Source organism: Hemicordylus capensis, chromosome 4, assembly GCF_027244095.1.
Source record: "Hemicordylus capensis ecotype Gifberg chromosome 4, rHemCap1.1.pri, whole genome shotgun sequence".
Lineage (NCBI taxonomy): Eukaryota > Metazoa > Chordata > Lepidosauria > Squamata > Cordylidae > Hemicordylus > Hemicordylus capensis.
In genome coordinates, this window is record NC_069660.1 from 235,891,906 (window position 1) to 235,918,100 (window position 26,195).

The following is a 26,195-nucleotide window of genomic DNA, read 5'->3' on the forward strand; positions in this document are numbered from 1 at the left end:
TATTAGAGAAAATTGCATTTTGAAATGGGGGTACCCTTTTATGTAAAGTACAAAGCAGTTCATATTCCTATTGGAGCAGCATCTGCCATCCTAAAGTCTTCCAGCTGTGTGTGTGTGTAGGTGTATGTTATGTATAAATTATATATATATATATATATATATATATATATATATATATATATATGCTATAAAATGTGTGTGTAGTGCTAATAGAGGCTGAATGTAAGCCACATTATTACTAAGCTAACATTGTCCAATGTTAAAATAGCTCCCTAATTAGGAGGCAAAAAAACCCCATTAATACAAACCCATCAACACTGTTCAATCAAGTACATATAACCCTGTCTTGTCAGCATTCCCTTCTCCACTGTCTGAAGCAATGAAAATTTAATCCTAAAAGCATTTTCGGGGGCTTATTTAAAAGACAAAACAAAAGGTGACTGACAGTTATTTGTCACTGAAGGTAAACAAATTTATGCAGCTTACATTGTATGCTCTGAAATAAAGCAAGCTGGTAAAAGACATGTTCCTGATGCATTAGAAATTAGTCTCAATGACAAACTCCTGCTCTCTGCTCCAGGAAAGCTGATGCGCTGGCTAGACAGGTAGATATTAGGTGCTCAGGCTGTCTGGATGCTATGGAAATCACATTGTATGCATTTGACCATTGTCAATGGGACAAGACAAGTACCAAGCTCATTCTTATTCTAAGCCAGAAAGAGGACCTCATGTGCATTAGCCTTTTTGCTGAAAGGCTGCCATATTTGTCAGTTCAGACGTATGTTACGATAAGCTCTTTTCCCGTTATCTAATATTTCACCAGGCAGTGGAACCAAAGGATAAGCAGCACCTAATAACCTATGTGGGTAGGAAATCTTCACTGCTGTCAAGCTCAGCAAAAAGCTCAAAATGCCCTAGACAAGAAGTTTACAGCAGGCATTCATTTCGTTCTCAGGGAAAAGTTCAATTAATTACTTCATTTGGAAGAAACCTTTCAAGGGACCTGAGCAAACAGTTGCCAACATACAATGAATCAGGAATCAAATAAAAGTTTCTTACTATATTGCTATGGTCAGTTCATCCGCTACCCAAGATTATAGGCAGAATCTCACAAATTAAAGAGAGAGCCATAAAGAGGTAAATCTCTACAACTGACTACCATTCCTTCAAAGGAAGGGAAATCAGAGTAGCAAACAGAACTCTCTTTCTGTGAAACAAAAAACTGCTGTAATGCTCTGGCATATATAGCCTACTGCCAGTGCTTACCTATGGAAAATAAACGAATTAAATTGGTCACAACTGACCCACTTCAATTATTTAGTACAAATCTCTGGAAACATACATGCAGGTTTTTTTAAAAAATGGACATTTTGCTCTGTTAGCAATCCTGACAGCATTTGTTTTGTTTTTCTTTTGTATCTTATATCCCACTCTTCCTCCAAGGAGCCCAGAGCAGTGTACTACATACTTAGGTTTCTCTTTGCAACAACCCTGTGAAGTAGGTTAGGCTGAGAGAGAAGTGACTGGCTCAGAGTCACCCAGCATGTATCATGGCTGAATGGAGATTTGAACTCGGGTCTCTCCAGTCCTAGTCCAGCACTCTAACCACTACACCATGCTGTTAGCAATCCTGACAGCATTTGGGAATGCATTTGTCTAAACAAGTGTGAGACGAGAATAGTGAAAAGCTTGGCTATAGCTACCAGCAAGTCTGGTAGTTGAGGTGGCACTCTGTCCAGCCATCTGTGGGAACCGCTATCAGCCAATAATCATTGGATTCACATGTTATTATATTACCCACACAAATACATACCCAGGGACAAGCTTGGAAGCTGAGCAAAATGGCTTCTGTAGTGTGAATCAGCTCTAGAATGCCATCTCTCAAATACTGAAATCAGCTTGCTTCCCCATTTATACTGCATTGAAGGACAATACAATGAAGGACCCCAAGGATTGGGAAACTACAGGAGTTCTCCTGGGTGCAACGTTCTGCATTGCAAAAAGCTCATATATTCTGCCTCAAGCACTGATTTGTTCACATGCCCTTTTGGAAGTTGGCGGGGGGGGGGCATTGGTGTTTAAATATAAAAGTAGAGAATTGGTGAGAGAATTGAGTAATAGCTTAGGTAATTTAACTCTTACCATTTTTACCACAATATGTTAATGCTGTAAAGCGCAACAATGTCCATGCATCTCACCCACCTCCACCATGCCATTGCATTCCCATATTAATAGAGCACAAAGTCAAAAACTAAACTAAAAGTGTATCAGTTTAGGTTCCCAGTGGTCCAGGGCCTTATTTACTGTTTAATTTCACAACAATATTTTTCTTTAGGCCAAGCTCTTATTTCCATATACCTTTGGCCTTTCTTTGCATGCTGTAATTAATAGGACGACTATATATTAGCATGAAATAAAGAATTTCACTGCTTCCTTCTTTCCCGCAGGCAATGGCACAAACTAATTAGATCATGGAACAAAATATAAAACAAAATTCTTCCCGTGTTTTACTTGGCTCTGGAAAATGGAAGAACCCTCCCATTTCATTGCATAATGAATCTCCTAAATCCCCAAAGAGTCTGGAGTGCAGCAGAAGAGCTGCTCTACAGAAGGTTGTTGGACTACTCTAAGCCCTCTTAAATGTACAAGAATGCAGGCATTCACCCACTCTTCATTTACACAAGTTCAACAGCATTTTAGAAGCCAAGTTTGCAGTCAGTTCTGGGACTGACTTTAGACTGCCCTGCATAGCAAGCGAGGATGCCAAATTAGTCCAGGGGGTTACAACCAGCAGCTCCAAAGCAGCTCCAAAGTCTAAGTACCATACATACAGTTCTCCTCCCTCTGTTAAAGACGCTTTCCACAAACTCCACACAGTCTTCTTCACCAATGAATAGAACACAAGTCTGTGATAGTGCTGTCAAATTCCCAGTTCTGAGGATTTTCTGCTACTCTGTCCAGGCTTCCTAATGTTGTGGAATGTGACTGAAGGCAACAACGTATGTGTGCGCAGACAATGAAAATGCATGCGTGTGTGTGTGTGTGTGTGTGTGTGTGTGTGTGTGTGTGTGTTGCACTGACACATGCTACATACACATATTTTGTTCACACACCATTGTGAAGTTTTCAATCTTCCCTCAAAAAAGCCCTGCTTTACACTATTCTATATGTGCCCAGGACATATAGTCAGGACTTCACACAGCCAAGTGCCAGCCAGAGCAGCAGAGAAAAAGAAATATTCTTTTTCTCCAGAGAAAAAAATGAAAAAGAGAGAAGAAGCAATGTTGCTTTGAGAAAGGCAGATGTGAAGTTCACTGCCAGTGAAAGGGGTTGGAACACAAGAATAACAGAAAGTATATAGTTATCAAATTGTTTTGATAATGAGTAACAAACAAAACAGAAGGAGTTTATTGTGAGTAGCATTTGATCCCCCCATGTCTTTTTTCCTTATGTCAGTCACAATTAATTTCACTAGTGTATGGTGTGTGTACACCTAGTGATGCAGCTCTTGAAATATTTTGGTAAAAGTCAAGTCGTTCAAGGCAGCCCTAACAGAACCTATGTTTCGCTTTTTTTAACATGGTGACTTGCCCAGAATCTCCTCCCATGCAGTTGAATTTGGTTTGTATCCAAATATCAGTTACAATATGAATTACAAAGGGGTGTTCTCTGAGTGGTTACCATTTTGAACCAACATTATGGATCAGCAAAAAAGTCCCCAGAGTCCCCAAAGCCACCTTCCCATGTGCTGTGGATTTGTATCTGTCTGCCAGTATATGTGTTATAAAGAGGTGTTACCTATCGTTTCAATGGCCACCCTCATCTATCAACATAGTGGATCATCAAAAAATACCCCCATTGGGATCTCCTAGACAAAAAAATTAGGTAAGATCTCCAAACTAAACATCCTAAAGGACAAAAAGTCAAGGAGGAATGGTAGATTCTGAACAGCAAGATTCTGAAGACACAACTGCAAACAATTCCTATGAGAAGGAAACATGGAAGACAACCCAAGAAACCAGATGCATTAAAAACTCTCTGATCAGCAAGAAGCAAAGAAAGACACATAGGAATGGAAGAGGTAGCATAAAACCAAAGAAAAGTACAAAAGGATGACCCAAACCTGTAGAGATGGAGTCAGAAAAGTTAAGGCTGGAAATAAGCTGAGGCTTATGAGGGATGTAAAAATAATAATAATAAGGGGTTTTACTGATACATCCAAAACAAGAGGAAGGTCAAGAAAGTGGTGTGTCTGTTGGAGAAAATGGTGAAATTGTAACAGGTGACAGCAAGAAGGCAGAGTTGTTTAGCAATAGCAATAGCACTTACATTTATATACCGCTCTATAGCCGGAGCTCTCTAAGCGGTTTACAATGATTTAGCATATTGCCCCCAACGTTCTGGGTACTCCCATTTAATTCCCATTTTGCATCTGTCTCCTCCCATAAGGCACATGTGACCCAGCTGGACAACAGATGCACAAAAGAAAAGAGGGAACTGCACCTCACAATAAGCAAAGAGATGATAAGAAAACATCTAGCTACCTCAAATGAGTTTAGCCACCAAGTCTAGATGAATCACACTGTTGGGTGCTGAAGTAACTTGTAGATCTGATCTTAGAATCACTGTCTGTAATCTTTGAGGATTCCTAGAGAACAGCTGTGATGCCAGAAGATTGGTAACTATCAAATGGTGTCCCTATGTTTTAAAAAATGGAAAGAGGAGCCAGCAAACTACAGACTTTGTAAGCTTGATACCGGGCAAAATCCTAGAACAGATTATTAACCATTCTGTCAAATTCAGCATGGATTTGTCAAGAACAAGTCATGCCAGATAAATCTCAACTTTTGTTTTGTTTTGTTAGTAGTTTAATAGATCATGGAAATACCATAGACGTAATCCCTATTCAGATGTTAAAAACAAAATGGCTGCTCACAACTACAGCACCAAAAGCATGTTGGAAGTCTTTCCATGGTGTGTCACTTACCCCCTTGATCTAGCCACAGCGGCATTCGCACAGGGAAATGCCGTAACTGTGATGGCTGTTGCTTCCATGATGGGAAGCCATTTTCCCATCATGGGAAAAATAAATGACTTGGAGAAAGCAACAGAGAAGATGCTTATCAAATTTGCAGATGACCACAGCTGGGGAGGCTAGCTAACCCTTAGAAGTCAGAATCAAGATTCTGCCCAGTTTAGTTGAATATTGTGCTGAAACTAATAATATGAAGTTCAGTGGAGACAAATCTAAAGTCCTGCATTTGAGCAAGAAAAATCAAATACACAGGAATAAAATGGAGGAGACCTGGCTTGGCAACAGTACATGTAAAAGTACCTAGGTGTCATAGTGGATAACAAGTTGAATATGAGGCAGCAGTGTGATGCAATCTTAGGCTGCATTAACAGAGGCATAGTCTACACTAGGGATGTGCACGGAACCGGCAGAGGCCAGTTCAAAGGCAGGGGGACACCTTTAAAGATGGAGGAGGGTGCACTTACCCCACCACCTGCTGTGTTTCCCCAGCTGGCGCTCCCTTGAAAACTGGACCGGCGGTGTGGCGGAGTACCTCCCTGCCGCCCCATCCCCTCTTCAGTCCAGAAGTAACTGGAAGTAGCATGCACATGTGCAGAGCACGTGCACATACACATCACACTAACTCGCACACACATCGATGTGCACATGCATGCATGCTACTTCCTGTCACTTCCATGCCGAAGAAGGGACAAGGCGGCAGGGAGGTATTCTGCTGCCCTACCAGTCTGGTCTTAAAGGGAGCACCAGCAGGGGAAACGCAGTCGGCAGGTTGTAAGTGCACCCTCCCTTGTCCTTAAAGGTGTCTCCGCCCCCATGTTTGAACTGGTTCGAACACAGGGTTCCAAACCAGTTTGGCATTCTAGGAATAGAATGCCCAACAGTTTCGTGCACATCCTTAGTCCACACAATGAGAAGCAGTAATTCCACTCTATTCTGAACTGGTCAGATCTCATTTGGAATACTGTGTCCAGTTCTGGGCATCACATTTTAAGAAGGACATTTATAATCTGGAATGGGTTCAGAGGAGGGCAACAAAGATTAGTATTTGGGAAGCTGTGCATTATCATTATTAGTTCAGGAGCTGTGCATGATCCCATTTTCTGAACATTTGTGAGTAAAATGCAGGGTTAGAGGTGCTGGCAGTGGTCGTGTGCTAAGCACAGCTGGGTTGGAGGGCTCGCTTCTATCCAGGTCTTTAATGAGGTAGAAGGAAAAGCCCTCCAACCCAGCTGCTGCTTAGCACACGATCACTGCCAGTGCCTCTGATCTTGTTTTTAACTCACAGACAATAATAAAATGTGAGTGTGTGTTTTCTAGGGTAGGGTAGGACACTTGTAGCACATGGTGCTGGGAGGGTGTGGGTATGGGTGTGTTTGTTACTACTGTTTTTCTGAAAAGGGAGATAAATTTCTCCTTCTCTGTTGTTCTCTCTCTTTTTCCAGTTAGACAAAGTGGATGTCCACAGGCAGCCATATCACTTCACTGGTATAGGGACTGATCCCCTTTAGGTGAATCTTTAACCAGAAATAATGTTATATGATCAGATCGGAATACTAAGGGGAGAAGGCATTCATGCAGAACTGTACAGAGTCATATATAAAAGGTTTCAAGTTCAAACACAAACTAAAGCAATACTAGTGTTCTCTAGGCACCATTAATCCTGTCTTGTGAGTTTAGCAAAATGGCACTCTGCTGCAAATGCTGGACCTAGAATTGGATTAAATAAGTAGGTACTCCTCCAGTTTGTGTTTAAAATGAAATTCTAATACTGGCAGGGTAGCAACATTTCATTTAAAGCAAAAATAGAGAAGCTAGCTGAGGAGGAGGAGATCAGTAACCACCATTAACATGTATTTCTCTAAATTACATGCACACACAGAAGATAACAAATTGAAGGTGGTTTTTAAAAATCTCAGTTCCAAGATTACTGAAATCTAGAGCACAAGCTTCCATACATACCTAGACACATAAGAAGTGGGGAACATCTAAATGTTGCTTAAATTGACTATATATGGCATGACCTTTCATCTGATGTTATTCATTAATAACAGCATCTTGGACAAAGAAAGAAAACTACTTCTTTTGTAGGGGGCTTATGGAAGGGACATGAACCACAAAAACGTCTCCTTGAGAGCAGTTTACAAGCATTCCATTCTCTAATGCAACAACTAGAGCAGAATGCCTCCTTGCTAATGCTATGTTTTAGTCATTAAAATTGTGCATTTGTGATTTTTTTAAACAGCTAGAGGCAAAACACAGAGAAACAGTGCTCCACTTTCCGGTTCCATTTTTCTAGAATAGCCTATAAGATACACACTCAATATAAGTAATGCTATCAGTACATCAAAATACTGCAAATGGCTTGCACAGCTCAAGTTTCAGGCTGGTTCGGACATCATGCAGAACCACAGTTCAATATTGGTTCCACACAATGCCTCTGAGCCTCATATGTGGGAAGGGGAAGAAGGAGAATGTGCTCCCAAGGTTCAGAGAAGTTGTGTGGAATGATGATTTAACCATGGTTCTGCATGATGCCTAAATTGGCCTATTGTGTAATCTGTCTTGAATTAATGCTTTCTTTCTGGGTGCCTTAGTATTTAAATTATTTTTAAAATAATGTATCTGCTAACTGTCAATATGCCTAGTTCCAGGTCAGTAGGCCTTTCCTTGCTTTCATAAAGCCCCCATCCTGAAATTAACTAGCAACAACAGACCACATAAAAGAGACACACATACACAGACCAGATTTTGCCACAAATCTGGATGTCAACTGTGTTCTCATATCTACTCAGGCAATACTATTATATATGATCTAATACATTCAGCCATACCATCAGGGCTGATTCTTCTGCTCATCCTCCAATGTGATATCTGCTAACTCCTGTAAACACCTTCTGCAGTCTGCATTGGACAAACATTGGACAAATCTGTGAGCCAAATAATAAACAATTGTTTTATTTCTTAATATACATGTGAATGAATTTAGTATAGCCAGGATGACTTGTTATTACCAATTACTGTTGTTGTAAATTGTCACTGTATTTATCTCAAACATGTAAACATTCCATAAGAATGACTACAAGCTGTACCTTTTAAATTTCAGAGTCCTTTGGTCTCAGACTTTATCCCCCCTCCCCCATACCCATGCAGATATGGATACTTATCTAGTGGCTAAGGATAACACTTCTGCATCTTATGAACTGGGCTCTAGCTCACAAACGTTTATGCTAAAATATAGGGGTTTTCAACATTGGTTCACCAGATGCTGTTGGACTACAACTCCCATGTAGTCCCATGGACTACAACTCCCATTCAGAATCTTGGTGCTCACCTTTAAAGCCCTGCATGTATTGAGAGCTGGGCATCTGAAGGATTGCCTATTCCAATATGAACTTGCCTGTATAGTGAGGTCCTCTTCAGAGGGTTCTTTTCAGGGGCCTTCCTCAGGGTGTTCCCAACATCTGAGGCCCACCTCACCTCAGATGTTGGGAACACCCTGAGGAAGACCCCTGAGAAGAATCCTCTGAAGAGGACCTCACTATACAGGCAAGTTCATATTGGAACAGGCAATCCTTCAGATGCCCAGCTCTCAATACATGCAGGGCTTTAAAGGCGAGCACCAGGATTCTGAATTGTGCCTAGGAACACAGCAAGAGCCAGTGCAGTTCTCTAAGTACCAGCAAAGTAAGTCACCTAGTCTTGACAGAAAATATACTACAACTGTGAAAAAGAAATTTCTACTCCAAAGCAGCCCGATGACTTAAGTATATTGTGCAAATTAAGCATATTGTATATGTTTGCTTAGTTTGCACAACTTCTGCTAGGGACAAAAACAACAACAACAACCCACCTAAGCAGGGAACTGCAGTCCCTACCCTGACCACTGGAAATCCTGTTCAGATGGGAGTCCTGTGGTTTCTGAGTTTCAGTTCACCACACATTCCAAACCTATTTTGGCAGTTGTAAGACAAGAAATGTGCTCTTTAGAAGTGAAGCTGAGACCTGGCTTGAAGGTTTTTGCATACTGATTGCTTTTGCACATAGTCCTGAAAATAGCCACCCAACATTAATCCTTTGCTTTTGTCTATCTTTTAGTATTACTACTGAAGTGTTTTTATATATGTAAATCATTACAAGATAGTTGGTGGAAGGTGTCATGGGAGCTCAGAGAACAGCAGTCATTAGAGTAAAGACTTCTTTAATGCGCTACAGGAATAAACAAGTACAACAAGAGAAACTGGCAGGATAGAGAAAGGACTCTGCCTCTAGTTAGTATCATTTCCAGCAAATGATAGTGCCACCAACTGGCTGGGATGTATTATATTTTCAGACATCTCCCCCCCCCCCCCCGCCACCCTTTTCTAGAGCAAATGGCAATTTTAAAGTTACAGCACAACTAAAACATTTGACAGTTTGTTAGTCCATTACTCATCTTGAAATCTTAAGAGTTTCTGAATAATTCAACCAGAACAAGTGGTGATCTAAGTACTAGTATCATTTGTCATTCTTGGTGGCTGGTTCTGGCACAGTCTCCATAGGCAGAGGTGCTCTTACCCCTGAACTTCCAGACTGAAGTCCAGGGCCTTCACAGCCCTTAGGTCCCCACCCCACAAAATCCTCTTTAGTCTGTCCCAGGAAGTGTGGTTGCCCAGCTGAGCATGATGATGCTTAATTTGCAAGGGCAGGGGGGCTCCAAAGGCCTTTAGGTCCAGGCTCCAAAATTACCTAGGTGCACATCTATCTATCTATCTATCTATCTATCTATCTATAGGTGAACTTCAGTTTTGGGATACTGCTTCCATATTGGGAGATTGTTCTCCCTCAGGTATGACAAGATCTCTGCATTTTCTGTTAAATGTTCCACTATCTGTCTTGACAGAATATTATATGGATGTTTTGCTCCTTCCTTCAATGGTGACAGGAGTTTGCCATGTCTTTTCTCCATCAGGTTTTTTATAGAGACTGTTGCCAGGCTGTAAATACGGTAATGGTTGCACTGGATTTTACCGATTGTAAAAACACTCATAGCTTTTCTTGGCTTTGCAATCTTTTTTCAGACTGGGCCACTTTAAAGTAAGATTCTTCTCTAGGGTTGGAACAGGTGTTCTGGTTTGTCTTCCCATTAACAGTTCTGCAGGGCTATATACAGTATCTATTAATGGTGTTGATCTGTAGCTCCACACCAGAGCAATATGTGGATCATCCAATGGCTCTGCTCTCTGCTTCCCCATTTGCCTGAGGTAGTGAGGAATAGCAGTGATATGGTTAAAGTAAAACAATGTGCAAAAGAGCTTGAATTCTGCTGCTGTAAACTGGGGTGCATTGTATGTCACCATATATTTTGGAATGCCAAAATGGGCAAAAGTATTCTTCAGTTGTGTGATGATGCAGCAGCATGTAATATCAGGCAAGGAGAGTAGCTCCATATATCTAGAAAAACTATCTATGACAACCAAATAGTGTTGGCCTCAAAATTCACACAGGTCTACTGCAAGTCTCTTCCAAGGGCTAGCAGGCAAAGGTGTGGTAATTAAAGACTCTTTTCCTTCTATTCCTTCTGTAGTAATCACAGGATGAGACCTTGATCTTTATGTCATTTCCAATACTGGGCCACCATATTGTCTGCTTGGCACACTCATGGCATTTGGTTAGGCCCTGATGTCCTCGGTGAATAAGATCTAGGATTTCCTTGCTCATAAGAACAGCCCTGCTGGATCAAGCCCAAGGCCCATCTAGTCCAGCATCATGTTTCACACAGTGGCCCACCAGATGCTGCTGGAAGCCTACAGGCCAGAGTTGAGGGCATGCCCTCTCTCCTGCTGTTACTGCCCTACAACTAGTATTCAGAGGCATCCTGCCTCTGAGGCTGGAGGTGGCCTATAGCCCACAGACTAGAGGCTGTTGATAGACCTCTCCTCCATGAAGTTATCTAAACCCCTCTTAAAGCCATCCAAGTTGTTGTCTGTCACCACATCTTGTGGCAGAGAATTCCTTGTTGATTATGCATTGTGTGCAAAAGTACTTCCTTTTCCTGGTCCTAAATTTCCTTGCAATCATTTTCATGGGATGAAGCCTGGTTCTAGTGTTATGTGAGAGGGAGAAGAATTTCTTTCTATCCACTTTCTCAACATCATGCGTGATTTTATAGACCTCTATCATGTCTCCCTGCAGTCGTCTTTTTTCTAAACTAAAAAGCCCCAGGTGTTGTAGCCTTGCCTCATAAGAAAGGTGCTCTAGGCCCCTGATCATCTTGGTCGCCCTCTTCTGCACCTTTCCCAGTACTACAATGTCCTTCTTTAGATGTGGTGACCAGAATTGTATACAGTACTCCAGGTGTGGCCATACCATAGTTTTGTATAAGGGCATTATAATATTAGCAACTTTATTTTCAATCCCCTTCCTAATGATCCCTAGCATGGAATTAGCCTTTTTCACAGCTGCTGCACATTTGAGTTGACACTTTCAACGAGCTGTCCACCACAACCCCAAGATCCCTCTCCTGGTCAGTCAGCGACAGCTCAAATCCCATCAATGTATACTTGAAGTTGGGATTTTTCATCCCAATGTGCAGCACTTTACATTTGTCAACATTGAACCGCATTTGCCAAACTTTCAACGAGCTGTCCACCACAACCCCAAGATAGTTTGTGACACAACAATACAATTTCTTAGGTACCTCTGAAGTGTAATAGATTTGTTCAGGCCACCCAGTCCTGATGTAGTGTAAGACTTCTTGGAATTCTGGATCATTCTGAGTAGCTGTTCTGATCTGAAGAAACCTCTTAACAGATATTTCTGTTAAAATGTGTACTGAATTACTGTAAGGTTGTACTTCCTCCTCTAGATCATAGGAAACTCCCAGCTGTGTGGGGCTTCATGATAAGGCACCTGCAAATATCAGCTTTATCCTGGAAAATATTCAGTTATTGGGTTGAACCACATCATTCTTACCAAAAGATGCTGATTCTTGCTGATTCTTGATCTAAATATTCCCTTTTATTAGGGTCATGAAGAGTTTGTGGTCAGTGAGCAGTCTGAAGGATGGTAGACCACACAAATATCTGCAGAAGGTTTTACATGCCCAAAGACTGGCTAGGCATGCTTTCTTGATTTGTGCACAATGTTTTTCTGCTTCTGTAGGAGTTCTAGTGCAAAATGTGACTGGCATCCATTCTGACCCATGCAATTTGAATAGTATACCACCTAGCCCATACAGTAGCTACTTGCATCAGCACTAACCACTGTAGGTTTCTTAGCATCATACAACTGTAAGCCGGGGACATTTTAGATCATGAGGTTGTTCACATGACCAGAGCAGCAGGTGGGCAGGGGGGAAGGCTGGTTTAAATCACCACCACCCCCAGAGCTTGTGGAGCGCACTCCCAAACAATCTCTGCTGCTCTGCGCATCGCAGAGCAGCACGGATCGCTCTGAGGCCAGCAGTCATCCTAGCCTCCGGGAATCCCACAATGTACCACACAACACACACACAATGCATTCCCCCAAGAGGCAGGCGCTCTAGGTGCTCATCTCCATGTACAGCTGGGCATTCACTCCCTTACCCTCAACTAGCAGCTGGGCTAAAAAGCTGGGCTAGGCGGCACTGGCCTGCCAAGATGAGGCCCGATTGCAGCAGTTCTCACATATTCTAACTCAGGCTGGGCATCCCTAGCCTGGGTTAGGTGGCACATGAGAACAGCCTCCATATCTTTTATCTTTATAAAGGCTGCCTCTTGGTCTGGTCCCCAGACCCAGGATGTATTAGATCTCTGTAGCACGTTTAGTGATTGTGCTTTATTGGAGAGATCTTGCAAGTATCAACTGAAATAATTCACCATTCAATTCAGTAATGTTTGTTAGTGCTTTTGAGTCCCTAATGGCTTTTATTTGCTTGGGGCATGGTTTTATGCCCTGTTCTGTAATTATTTGTCCGAATATTCTATCTCATTTTAGCAGAATATTTTCCCTTTGTTTAGTTTGAGTATAGTTTTGCTTATTTTGCAGACATATACTGGCTCCTCCATACACTGAGCTGCCCAAAATCTGTGTGAATCTTCTTCTCCCTGCTATCAGACAAGACTTCTGTAAAGCATTTAATATATCCCATGATATATTATAATCATTTTCTTCTCCTTTTGGGATGCTACATATCTTTCCACTTGATGGCCTTATACAAGCTTCACACTTAATACACATCGTGGAGTTGTGCTCTCAAACTGTTTTTAATGCAACACTGCAGGCACAGGCCATGTCTAGCAGTATCTTTTAAAGCAAGCAGCAGTTCCATAAAGTATGTATACCTTTGCTGTGAATAATTCATTTGTGATATAATATGCTATATTCTACTCTACTCACATGCATATTCTCTGTCACATTGCAAAAAATATTGGTTTAAGTCTCCATGTTCACTTGGGTTGTCACCTTTTCCCGTCATCACTCTCCTACTGACAGAAATCTCAGACAGCCCCTAAAAAATTAAAACCTCCTCCAGACATGTCTAGACTTCAGTTGTGCAAGACAAAGCATCCTTGAACTCTCCAACCTTTCTAGGAGGTGAGCAGCTCAGACAGACTAAACTGACCCACCGGCAGCTAATGCCTTGACCACCTTAAAATGCAAATAGCTTTAATCTCATTAAAAGTGACGCAATTTGGAAGAGCAGAGAGACATGAAAGGGAAAGACGCAGAAGATAAAGAAAGAGTTCAGGCAATCTTTCTCAAACAGTCAAAACTAACCTATCATATTTATGTGACTCTTAGATATCACTTTTGCTGTGAGGGGAAATCCAGGAAAGTCGATGAACCCTTCTATTGGGTTCAGATTTTGGTTAGAAAAGACTGTGACTAATGGTGCAGTAACTTGCCTAGGGAGCAAGAGTTTGTTGTTTCAAATCCCTGCTGGTATGTTTCCCAAACTATGGCAAACAACTATATTGGGCAGCAGCGATATAGGAAGATGCTGAAAGGCATCATCTCATACTGCACAGGAAATGGCAATGGTAAACCCCTCCTGTATCCTACCAAAGACAACCACAAGGCTCTGTGGTCACTAATAGTCGACACCGACTCAACGGCACAATAATGAACATAATATATGAAAGTTGACTAATTAATACTCCACAGTCATATATCCCAAGTCCACCTGTAAGACAATTACGATGTGTTCTCTTCTGATTATGTGTTATAACAGCCCTGGAAACACACACTGACTGCACTCCTCTTAAAATCCTCACCAGCAGTGTGACTGATCCAGAAGTCTAGCAGCTGCAGATGACATGCTGCTTGTCTAAGAAAACTTTCCTACTTTGACTTAAGGTATTGATTAACCAATGATGAATGATGCAAGTGGGTTCACACGACATGACATGCATGCTACGAATTTCTGTTTGTAAGAACACAGAAATTTTCAGGGATGTCAGGTTGGCACTACGCCAAATCAACATTTAACAGAGATCCATAATCTAGGATTTGGTCTAAGGTTGCCAATTTCTGTTAAATGTCAGGTTGGCACAGTGCCAACCCTACATTGCTGAAATTTTCCAAACAATTTTTCTTACAACCAGAAATCAGGAACATGCACACCTCATGAATCTCCTGTTTCCTTGTCAGTCAGCATCACGTGGGTCATGAAAACCATACACACACACACACACACACACACACACAACTTGTGGCTGGATTTCAGAGGCATTTTGATGAAAGAAAGCAGAAGCTGGTCCCTGAAGTCTCACTGCTTTGAGTGCATCCAAAGCTTAGACCAACATCAGAGACAAGAGTTAGCCCCCTTTTATGTCAGAAAAGGAGCAGTGCCAAACACAAATTTTGGCTAGCTACCAGGGCCAGGCCAGATTTGTAGACCCCTGTAACAGCTATTGACTACTATTTGTTTTTTCTCATGAATAAAGACAAAGGGTGTATGAATTAAATGTGAAACAATGAAATGATATTTTTTCCAGGCCATTTTGTTTTACAATCCTTCCTCAGCAAACAACTTGCTAATTCCATAGCTCCCTTGATTCTAACACATATTCCAAATATTCTGAACTGCAAAAGAGTGGGTTTGGGGAGATAGGAAAGCGATACAATGGTGAAACGATAACATGGCCATATTCCTCAGGGAACCAAGCTTGCAGATTTACAACTGTTGGACTTATCTACAAGATCATCTTTTTGAATGCATGATGTACGGTAACAAAAGTAAACCACCAAAAAGGAAATCGATAATGATCTGATTTATGTGTTTGAAATAAGACAGTGCTTACTGGAGATACCAAGGTGATATATGTCTAAGAAGCAGACAAATGGAAAGACTGATTATGAAAGCTTGTGCTGTATTATTATAAATGCCCTTCAGTTCTTCACAAAGGCAAAGGGAAAAGAGTTATTTTTGTGCCTTACTTGTTTCATATGATTATTACTGGTAAACAACAACAGTATGTTCATGTTGTTTAGATGAACATTTTTTAAAAAGTCGAGTTTCTTCATGTACTATGTGAAGACTTCAAAGTCTTTACCAACAAAAAAGAAACATAGTAACTACAGCTGGTATAATATTTTGTTTTTTCCCTTTCCTGTTTTTCAATTATCAGCAATAAACCAGACAAAAGGATTGCACAGCAAGATTTTTTTCTGGTTAAATTGGATTCTGGACAGTAATATATACATATATATTAATTTCACCTTGAGGATAATGTGGCAAACAGACACAATCTGGTACAATGTACAGCAGTATAGGCCAGATTTTTCAAAATCCTTCCCGCCACACACAGAGCACAACATATCATCATATACTGTATTCGGAACTAATCCAAGATCAAATGGTAAGGCTGTCTGGATGGAAAGTCTTTGTAAAAAAAAACCCCACACATTTAATTGCATTCTTCATGGTTGAAATATTTGAAGGCTTTCATCTGCCCTTTTTAGCAAATAAGTAGACACAACATAACCACATCTGCAAATAAGATTAACATTTTAATAGCCTTCAAAATAAAATTTACCTAATGAAAATTCTGTAGAAGACATTCTGCATTTCAGCGCAGACCATAATCAATGTACTCTGGATCACAATACAATTTCCATACAGCTTTAACATATTGCTGTATTCTTAAGTCAGTATAACAATATGCTAATATATGTGAAACAAAATGTTTCAGCACATGAACATATGTATCAAATGCTATGCCATCCAGCCTGCAGTTTTGCATTACTGTAGTCTATACATACAGTGCTGATAAATGACTCTTGACATTTTTACCACCTCATGCTGCTTGTGTACCTATTTCATTTTGCCTCTCAGGGCAGGCAATGCAAATGGACACACCAGATTCTCTTTTGTTTATTGGCTCCTTTCTGGCGCCCTAGGGGATTAATGGCAAAAATCCTCCTGTTCCTTTCTAAAAGAAAGAGGATCAGATACAGTCCTTCAAAATGTGTACATATGCCAATCTCTCACTCTGCCATCTCTTTTCAACAGGGCCCTGTATTATAATATTTTTTTTAAATGAAGGAAGCCAGAGTATTGAACCAGATAAGTGTCTTGAACTCTTGTTGCCATGCCCCCTTCCAGCCTTTTGGTGCACACCAATATAGTTCTTATTACAGGGACTGGTATGCACTCATATGGACAACCCATCCTCTGTACTCCACATATATCTGCATCTTAGTCCAGGGGCTGGCAAATCCCAGGTGGCAGGGAGCCATGGTGGCAAAAAAATTAACAGTGGCACCCAGAATAGGATATTCAGAGGTAGAGTTATTTAATAAAATTTATATTTGTTCCAGATAGCCGTTTCTGTTTTAAATATGCTATCTGTAAAGGGGATAAAGAGAAGCTTCACATGTCTATCATTAAGTCTGGTAGTTTTGCCAAGCGTCCATTGGCTGGCTCCTGAATTTTGTGGCTGGCTTCTAGATTCAAATACAACATTGTCAAGGGGTGGTATATTTCCACAATGAACTTCTATTCATCAATCCAAACTGTTGGCAGAGAGGAGAGTAAGAACTGTGCAATCTGCTTTCATGGTTTCCTTCTGTCAAGAGGGGGTGACACACCTCTCCTTCCCAGATATACTTTTGGTGATTCCAGTTGTCCACCGCAGTTCCTGTAGTCCTTTCTCATACATGCCACATTCTCTGAATGCAGTTCAAATTACTAGCATCAGCCACAGCCTCTAATCAGTAATACTTGTCCCTATGGGAATGTCATTCTAAATTTGAAAATCGTATAAAAGCAGCACAATATTTTACCTGGATACAAATCAGAGTTATGTGTCATTAAGCCACATTAGAACTCTGGGATCCTCTGTGTACATCTTGTGTTTTATTTCTCCAAACCACAACCCAATTACTCCTTAAGTGGCAGCAGGTCTCATTGTTAAGACTACAGCTAGACAAGACCTTTTTAATGGAAATATAATATCTGTGTAGTGGAAGGATGTGTGTGGATTTGCTCTGTGCTTGAAACAGAGGCATTTTGTTAGGGCACAATTAGAGAGAGCCATTTGTTTTTGAAGTTTAGACTATAAAAGCCTGCAACATCAACCTGTTGAGGTCACCTATTGGATCACTACTTTAAAGTGACAAATGTCACGAAGATATATTCTATTATTTTAAAATATTCTTATATAGAAACATGCATGTCACTTTGGAATTTGCTGGAATGGTTTATTCTGATAAAATCTCTAGCCTATGAGTTTAATTAATCTTTTTCATGCTTAGAATCTCAGTAAATATAATCCTCTAGGACAGGGCTGCATAACTTTGGACTTCCAGCTGTAGTTTTGACTACAATGCCCATAATCCCCAGTGGCCAATAAGGGGTTATGGGAGTTGTAGGCCAACACCTTCAGGAGGGCCAACGCTGGGAAATATGGCTTTCCACTCTCCCCTGCTAGCATTCAGTATAGAACAAACGTAAACAAGCATTATCACTAACCCACTGCTGTCTGAATATGAGGGAGCATGTTCTCAGGCAACAATGGCAGACCTGACAATTTTCTCCTTGATGTTGCCTCTTCCAGTGTAAAAAGCCCCACCAAGGAATCTATTGAAAGGGGCATGGTAATTCATCTGTCTCTTATTCACATTGTACTTTCTGGCATGTATGCATCTGCAAGACCCCAAGAAATAGTATGTGATAATTGAACCAGAGTGTGTATTAGAAAATGGAAGCCCTCCATTACCAGTAGAATTATGGTTACATGTGCTTAACTGAAGAGTATGCTTGATGCCAAAGTTTTCAAGTTCTCTGTGATATACCAAGGATATGATTTATTTATTTATTTATTGTTTATTTATTAAATTTATATCCCACCCAAACATACATCTCTGGGCAGCTAACAATTACATATTAGAAGGTTGCTCTATTTTTTACTGGCCTACAGGAGCTGGTCAAAACAAGGGCAGTTTTTTGTTTATTTTAAATGTGAGATTGGCAGCAGTGGGAGAGGGGGGATATAGAAAAGAAACTGGCTGACATCCAAACTAATGAAGTGCATGTGCAGCAAATGCACGACGCATGCTATGGGGTAAAAGCAATTTTCACTGATCCTTCTGTAGCCAACTGTGACTCCTGAAAATATGTCCCTGATGGTTGTACAACTCTCAGGGACATGTTTTCAGGAGTCATAGTCAGCTACATAGAGAAGGGATGTGTGCGCTTTGTTAACCTGGATGTCAGGCATTAAAAATACAACAGAGAAAAAACGGAACACATCAATTATCCCAACAACAATACAGAAGAAAAGGTTTCTGAGGGTCAAATCAGTCTCTTCAGAACAAAAACAAAACACCAGGGCCTCATAATGGCATGTCTAAAATCAAATTAAGCAATGGTATTGACAATTTTATAAAATTTACTATTACTGGCTTTTTATATGGGTTTTTAATTGATTAATATCTTACAAATATTAAGTAATGTTAGTTTATTTATAAGCAAGGTTGAAGGGCATTGTCATTAAGCAGTAATTCAATTTATAATACAGTAAATGCTGCATAATGCCAACTATACTAAATGTAATGTTTATTTATTTATTTAACATATGTTTATAATGCCCAAAACCTACATCTCTGGGTGGTATAAGAGCAATTCTCAAATGCATCTTCTAATCCATCACAATACCAGCCATCATTTATGCTGCCAGTATAGATTTTTTCATATGCATGCATACACTGTGGTCAGTGTGATATCATCCAGAACAATTTCCTTATTTTGTCATGAGAATTTTTATGTAACTCAAAGAATCAGAGGTGTACACCATGAATGGAGCTTTCATGCACATGGAAAACCATGTCCACAGATTAAAAATACAGAACAGAAAACAAATAAAGGCAAAATTAGTAGTCAAAACCATACAAACCAGGGGGAAAAAAATACTAACCTCTTGAAAAGCAGCCGTTCTAAACCACAGTCCAAATTGCTATATAAATGCATGTATGATGTAGGAATGTGTATCCCACATGTACAGCAAGTTTCAGACTTAAAAGAAAACTGAACTGCTGACATTTTCATGCAGGAATTTCAAAGACAAATACGTAAGAGCGTTCCAGTTGCTGACCTCTATAATCTGTGCACTTTCAGCATTTCCAACTAAAACAAAATGATACCCAGTGGAAAAGTGTTCAGCTTTCATTATTTCAATACAGAAAACAGTTCTAGCCAGAGAGAGAGGAACTGAAATGGAAAACCTGAAAGGTTCTTTCCCCCCTTCCCTGGAGAATCACAAAATATGTAATTTGGGCAAGTGCAGATGTTTAATAAGAAAACTCTATGATTGTTTCTCCTTGCAGGCTGATTCCCCCCCCCCAAAGAACTGTCCTTTCCGGCAGGGGGGCCATGGGCAAGTGACTGTATGAGCTCTAGCTCCATTTTGTTCAGTTAACAAACACATGGAGAGAAGAATAAGCCTCTCATTGTAGCTAGGTAAGTATATACCATAGGAATGATGTCTGGCACGGCTTGGCCCAGCTGTGCAAAACAAACAAACAAAAACACCACCCAAAAAGTCCTATGCCAATGTCATGACCTAGCTACTAAAAACAAGGGGTTTTTGCACAGTGGGCAGTACATTACAGAAACCAGCTGTTGTGCCCGCAAATGTGCAACCCTGCTTTGTCCCACACCACCTGGACAAGTGCTGGAATTAGAAGAGGTCCTACTCTCAGACTGGCACCAGCTGAGTGACTGATGCATCCTAGAATGTATGACTGTCCAACTTCAGCTGCTTACAATAACCTCTCTCAGAACAAGGCATCACATGGGATGAACTGTCTGTGCCTGAGATCATCACAGCTGACATGTTCCACTCTCAGAAATACATCCTTCTTTCATGAATACAGTTGTTATCAGCTTCTATATTCCTCCACCTCCTGCCTAATAACCAGCATGGAAAATCTGCAGACTTTATCTTTGCATTTTAAGAAGGAGAAAAAGAAAAAGAAAACCCATGCAAATGCAATTATCCTCTGTTGTTCGATCCTCAGATTATCTGAAACACTTTGTAATCCGGATTGACTCTGTGCCCCTCAACCCCTTCGTTGTTCAAATTCTATGGAACCCTACATGAATAAAGATTATCCTGTTTATCCGAATAGACGATTGGCCAAAGCTACAGATTGCAAAATCTTTTGTTGATCCCAGTGCAAGCCCCTTTCTGTGGCAGGGACGGTGATGCTCCTGCTGCATTCCATTAATTCACATGCTGCTACTTCCAACATACATGCTCACTAACCTTGACAGCACAGACATCTGCCAGCACATACAGCCACATATCCTTTCCCTTTTCTGCTGGGAGCAAGAAGCCCTATAATACTTTGTGGGTTTGCTGTCTGCTTAGTGTATATCAGACAATTGCCATTGTTTTGCCTTCAAGCAGAGCTTCTCAAACTTTTTGATACTGAGACCTGTTCAAATAATGTATAAAGCTACATGACATCTGCCCCTGCCCCCATGTTTAAAGCTACGGACTGACATCCTGACTAATGATGTGTAGGCCAGAAACATGTTACTGAGGGTCAAGTAACATGTTTCCAGTCTAGCAGAGTACTCCCAGAATGCTTCTGGAGCTCAGGAAAGTTTGGGAAAGTATTTGTGCCCTTGCACAAGAGTGCCCACACTTTGGAAGCATGGCAGACCACTGCAGAGGCTCGTGCTTCATAGTGTGCGCACACACTTTTCGTCAGGATGTCAGCCACTGATTTGCTTTGGTAGGTATAAGTGAAGCACATTTACCTTTTAAATGAGTATGAGATGAGATTGCTTGCTGCTACTTAGTTTTTCAGACCCAGGCTTTATGTTTGAGACTGCCAGTCCTGGAGGAGGCTCTGCTCTGTGTGCCGACTGTGAGCGCGGCTCGACTGGTTAGCATGCAGGACAGGGCCGTTTCAGTCATTGCCCCCAGGCTTTGGAATACTCTCCCCGCTGGCATCCACTCCTCAACCTCCATGACAGTTTTAGGAAACAAAGATGGGGCTCTTCTCCCAGGCTTTTAAATGAAAGTATTGTTTTTTACTGCTGCTGTTTGGTGTTTTATGTATTATTGTTTTTATAGATTTTTGATTTTTTTAATAGAGATTATTTTATATTTATATTAACTGCACTTTTGTATATTAATTGAGCATTGTTTTAATTATATTGTAAACCACTTTGAGATTATTTTAATGAAAAGTGGAATATAAATTGAATAATACATAGAAAATTAAAATTTTTGAACTCCAAGTTATTTTCACTAGGTATTTGCTCGCTAACTGCTGAAAACTCTGATTCACTCACGCAGGAAACAGACAAAGGCAGTCAGTAATTTCATGGCTTTCTGACTTAATTCTTTGTACCCAGCTTGTACACTAATCCAAAATTCAGGAAAAGACACTGTCAAGAACCTTAGAGAGCACCTTCTTCTGTATGATCCCCATCACACATTGAGGTCATCTGGAAAGGTCCGTCTCCAGTTACTACCGGTATGTCTGGTGGTGACTTGGAACCAGGCCTTCTGTGTAGCTGCTCCTGGGCTGTGGAATGCACTCCCAGCAGATATCTGTTGATTTGGTTCGTTGGCCTTCAAGGGAGTCCTAAACACTTACTTTGTTTAGCCAGGCCTTCCAAAGTTTTAAAATTGTTCTTAAATATTTTAATTGGTTTTAAATGGCTCTGAATTGTGTTAAATTTGTTTTTATATTGTTTTAAGCAGTTTGTTTTAATTGGTGTTTATTTTTTACTTGTTGTGCACTGCCCAGGGCCTTTGGATGGGGCAGTATAGAAATGTAACAAACAAACAAACAAAACAAACAAAGCAAAGAGCTGCTCTAACTTCTCTAAGGCATGAGAAGGGGATAGAAACCTGAAAACCACCTGGATCCTCCACTGCTCACAAATCCAAGGACAGCACAGCAATGGCACTACCTTTGCCACTCACACTAGATGAGCTTTAGTGAGTGTCTCCCAAGAGGGAATTCTCCCCTGACAAAGAAATGCCATTGTTGCCCATCCTTGGCTTTGTGAGTGACAAAGAAGCCAAGCAGTTGTTGGTTTCTGTCTCCACCTGCCACCTATCGTCCCTTTCTCTTCACCTTGGATATGCTAGGTATGGCCTCTGCCTTCTTGACAGCTCCCTTCTGAGTTGTTTGGGATCCCCCCCCCCGGGGGGGGCAGTTTGAGGACCCTGTCTTAAATGTTTAATCATACCTGGGATTTGACAAAACAATGTTAATGTCCTTTAATGGTCAGTTGATGTCTCTTTATGGAACATAATTGTTAGAAGAGGTTCTGTCATGGGAATCAGTCCTGTGTTCAGCACCAGCTATCCAGAGCTTAATTTCTAAAACAAGGGAAATGGTCCTACCACAGGGACCAGAGCGTGCCTGCATGTCATGGAAGCTTTTCCGGGGTCCTGATTACTCACTGATAAGGTCAAGGCACTCTGCACAAGTTCAAAGGCAGTCTTTCCTTTAGTAGTACTGCCTACATTTCAGAAATGAGTTATGACATTCCAAACAAGCTGCAGAACTAAGCCCTTGCTAATATTAAAACCTACAACTATCATTAGCAGCCTCATACTTTTCAGACAAGAGTACAGCATCACTGGACAGTGCAGCAACCACAGTTTTCCACATCCTGTTCTTAGTCCTTATTTCGTCCCCAAGATCCATTCCTTGTCCTTCAAGAGGCCAGATGCCCTATCTCCCCACCCCTACCCCACTCCGCCCTTCAATTTCAAGTTTTTGGAAGCCTACCAAATGTGTTGGTTGAATTGGGTTTTAATGCTCTCTGGCTCTCTGATGAGATGACCTTAGAAATAAACTAGACATGTACGTCAAAGGGGAATTCAATTTTTAAATAATTTGGTTCCTCAGGGAGGTGAATGGGGAAACAAGGCTGCCATCCTGGAATTTCAGAACAGAGAGTGGCTGCACTGAAGCATTCTGTCCTGACAGAAATCCGTTGTGTCTGGTTCCTGTTGGGGCTGCCATGTTCTGGAATAAGAGCCCTTGAACAGAAGAGGCATACAGCATTTCCTAATAGGAAGTGAAACCTTAAGCACTGTTTAATTAGTGAACAAAACAGCAGGGCTTGTGCAACAAAAATGTGACATTTTCCTTTGAGCTGGCTCAATGCAATATGATTTCTCTGGCTTAATTTCTACTCTTCATTGTCCAAATAATCAAGATATACAGGGGAATGTCAGGATTAAGCCAATCAGCATGCTTTCTGGCTCTCTTCCTGAACCTCTTCCCCACCCCCACCCCCACTGCCCCCACATTTTCTTACTCTCCTTAGAATACATTAGAAGAAATGCAAAGGGGGAGAAGGAGATTTCCAAAAAAGAAAGGAATGCTAGAACAAACAATGTATTTGAGGTGGTAAACCAAGCTAGGATACTATAAAAGAAAATCTGAACTATGTTAGCCTTCCCGTTGTTTCAGGGCAACTGCTGAGAGAGGCTTGGAGAGCTGCCACTGTAATGAAAGTAATAAGATGTTCTAGGCAGTGTGCCTCTGTTTGGGAAAGGGAGAGAGAAGGGATGAGATAAAAGAGCCAGAAGGACACAGATGTGATGAATGTGCTATCAGGACGGGTTCCAAGTCACTACAGCTGCAAAATATTCCCATGTGTTTAAAACATCCAAACACTGACTTTTGTCTGAGACAGGAAGACCAAGTGAGCAAAGTGAAAAATCAAGCATCACCACAATCTATCCTGCACTGCACCCTTATATTTAAAACGACAACGACAACAGGGGGAGTGGGACACAGAATGTGTCTTGTGGACTGGTAACATCCAGCACATGTGAAAAGGATGTTCTCTCACTGAAACATTTTGTTTGGTAGTAGAGATCCTTATCAGTAACAACCCAGCTTGTTGCCCTTCATACATACCTCAAATTATTTGTGGGGGTGTATGAAGGAACAGACACCCAAGTTAGGACTGGTTCAGAATGCAGGGCACTTCCAGACAAACTTGTTTTTGCAGTTAAAGCAAATTATTGCATGTTTCTGTTTGTATATGAAGTGGCATATAAATATTTGTCGTATTTGTATATGTATTTGTATCGGGTGGGGGGAGGTTTGCTGTGGTCCAAAAACTTAAGATGCTTCAGTCCACTATTCAGGTCTTTTTCACGCCACTTGCTTGACAAGAACGGACACAGGACTGTCCAAGCAATGTAGTCTACAAGGGGATGTGCTTAGGGGGTGCCATATTCAAGCATCCCAAACTCGGGTGGCCTATTTTGCACATTATGCAAATTATACAAATACTCATTTGCATGTTTATTTATTTGACAGATTTGTATGCTTTCCCCTCCTTCTCTGCCGTCCCATGTGATCGGATCCAGAGTAAAGTCCGGGCAAACCAGGCAGAGCATTTGAAATCTGTGTAAATCCAGGTGGGATTTAGCAGCCTGGTGGAGGAGCCAAAATCCAGGGGCTACCCTAAATTCCGGGGGCTACCCTAAATTCCAGGGGATATGGCAACCCTAGATATTGGCAGGGTGGTGGGGGAAAGCTTCATGCAGTTCCCTGGGATACTTCCTACTTCTCCAGTTTGGTGACCCAGTGTTCAAATGGAACACAGGAAGTTGCCATCCAGATGTGAAATAACATAAAATCTCACCAGGGTGAAGTCCAAGTTGTCTTTGTGGCTCCATTATCAACTACCCATGCTTCCTTAAAATGGCCCTCCTCACATTGTGAATTCTAGCTCCAGTGGGAGTCCCAACATCAATCTAACAAGTAGCAAGTTATTTATAACATCACCTCATAAATAAAAATCTACCCATCCACATGTTGGAGAAAAGCCTCTCATGGCCCTTAAATAGACTGAGACCATAATGTGAAGCACACATAAACAGTGTAGGTTTTATCATAGTTTCCTTTTTGTCTCTCATAAAGATAAAAACGTGATTTACCAGAACAAGATCACCATGAGAAATGCTGCTCTGGATGAGAAAGTACACTTTGAACTTCACAGCAGTCCCAAAATAGCCTGAAAAGAGGAAGCGGGTGGGGTGAGTTCCTTTTAACTTACAAAGAACTTCACCAGCCGATATAGATCAAGTAAAAACAACCCTGACACAGAGTGCAGCAATCGGTAAAAGTCCTCCCCTCTTTCCCCAGTCTGGTCTATTTTAAGATCACAGCACAGGAAACTTGGCAGCAAATGTTTCCGAAAGTTGCCCCCATCACTTCCACAAATTCTAATGATCCTTAAGGGTGCAGCTCATAGGGAAGATGATTTAAGAACCATATTTCAGAAGCATTTATAGTTGTGGCGATTCTACCAAATTATCATTAAGAACTACAAGTAACAGTAGGGCAATATCCTTTATTAGGCTAACAAACTAATTATTAGTTTGCTGAAGACTTTTGCATATTAAGAAGCAGTTACAATCAGTGCAGAGAACAATGCAAAAATAAAAAGTGAACCTTCCAAATAATCAGATTGTTGCCACAGAGATCATTTTTTGAAGAAAAAAATTAGGATTAAATAAAGCTTCATAAACTCTGAAAAAGAAGTCATGAGTTCCTATGCTGAGACCATGACTCATAGGAGAGGGTGAAAAGTTCCTACTGCCAGTCCTAGGACTTCTCCTTCAGTATGGAGTATCTTGAATAACCCCCTTTCAATACCCTGGATTTGGTACTGGGGCCCAACTCCAGTCAAATAGCT

At 41.0% G+C, this 26,195-nt stretch overlaps 1 protein-coding gene across 4 annotated transcripts in view; it reads right to left on the reverse strand.

Annotated features, from left to right (window-relative positions):
* The window catches only part of LDLRAD4 (low density lipoprotein receptor class A domain containing 4), a 452,021-nt gene that overhangs the window by 55,029 nt on the left and 370,797 nt on the right, over nt 1-26,195 (reverse strand). The window contains exon 1 of one of the 4 annotated variants that reach the window (XM_053243493.1): nt 7,867-7,914. The exons of the other annotated variants lie outside the window; for them this stretch is intronic. Within the exon in view, the coding sequence (XP_053099468.1) occupies nt 7,867-7,891 (25 nt within the window). The 5' untranslated portion in view covers nt 7,892-7,914. Of the gene's footprint in view, nt 1-7,866; nt 7,915-26,195 lie in introns of those variants that run through there. 4 annotated transcript variants of the gene reach the window in all.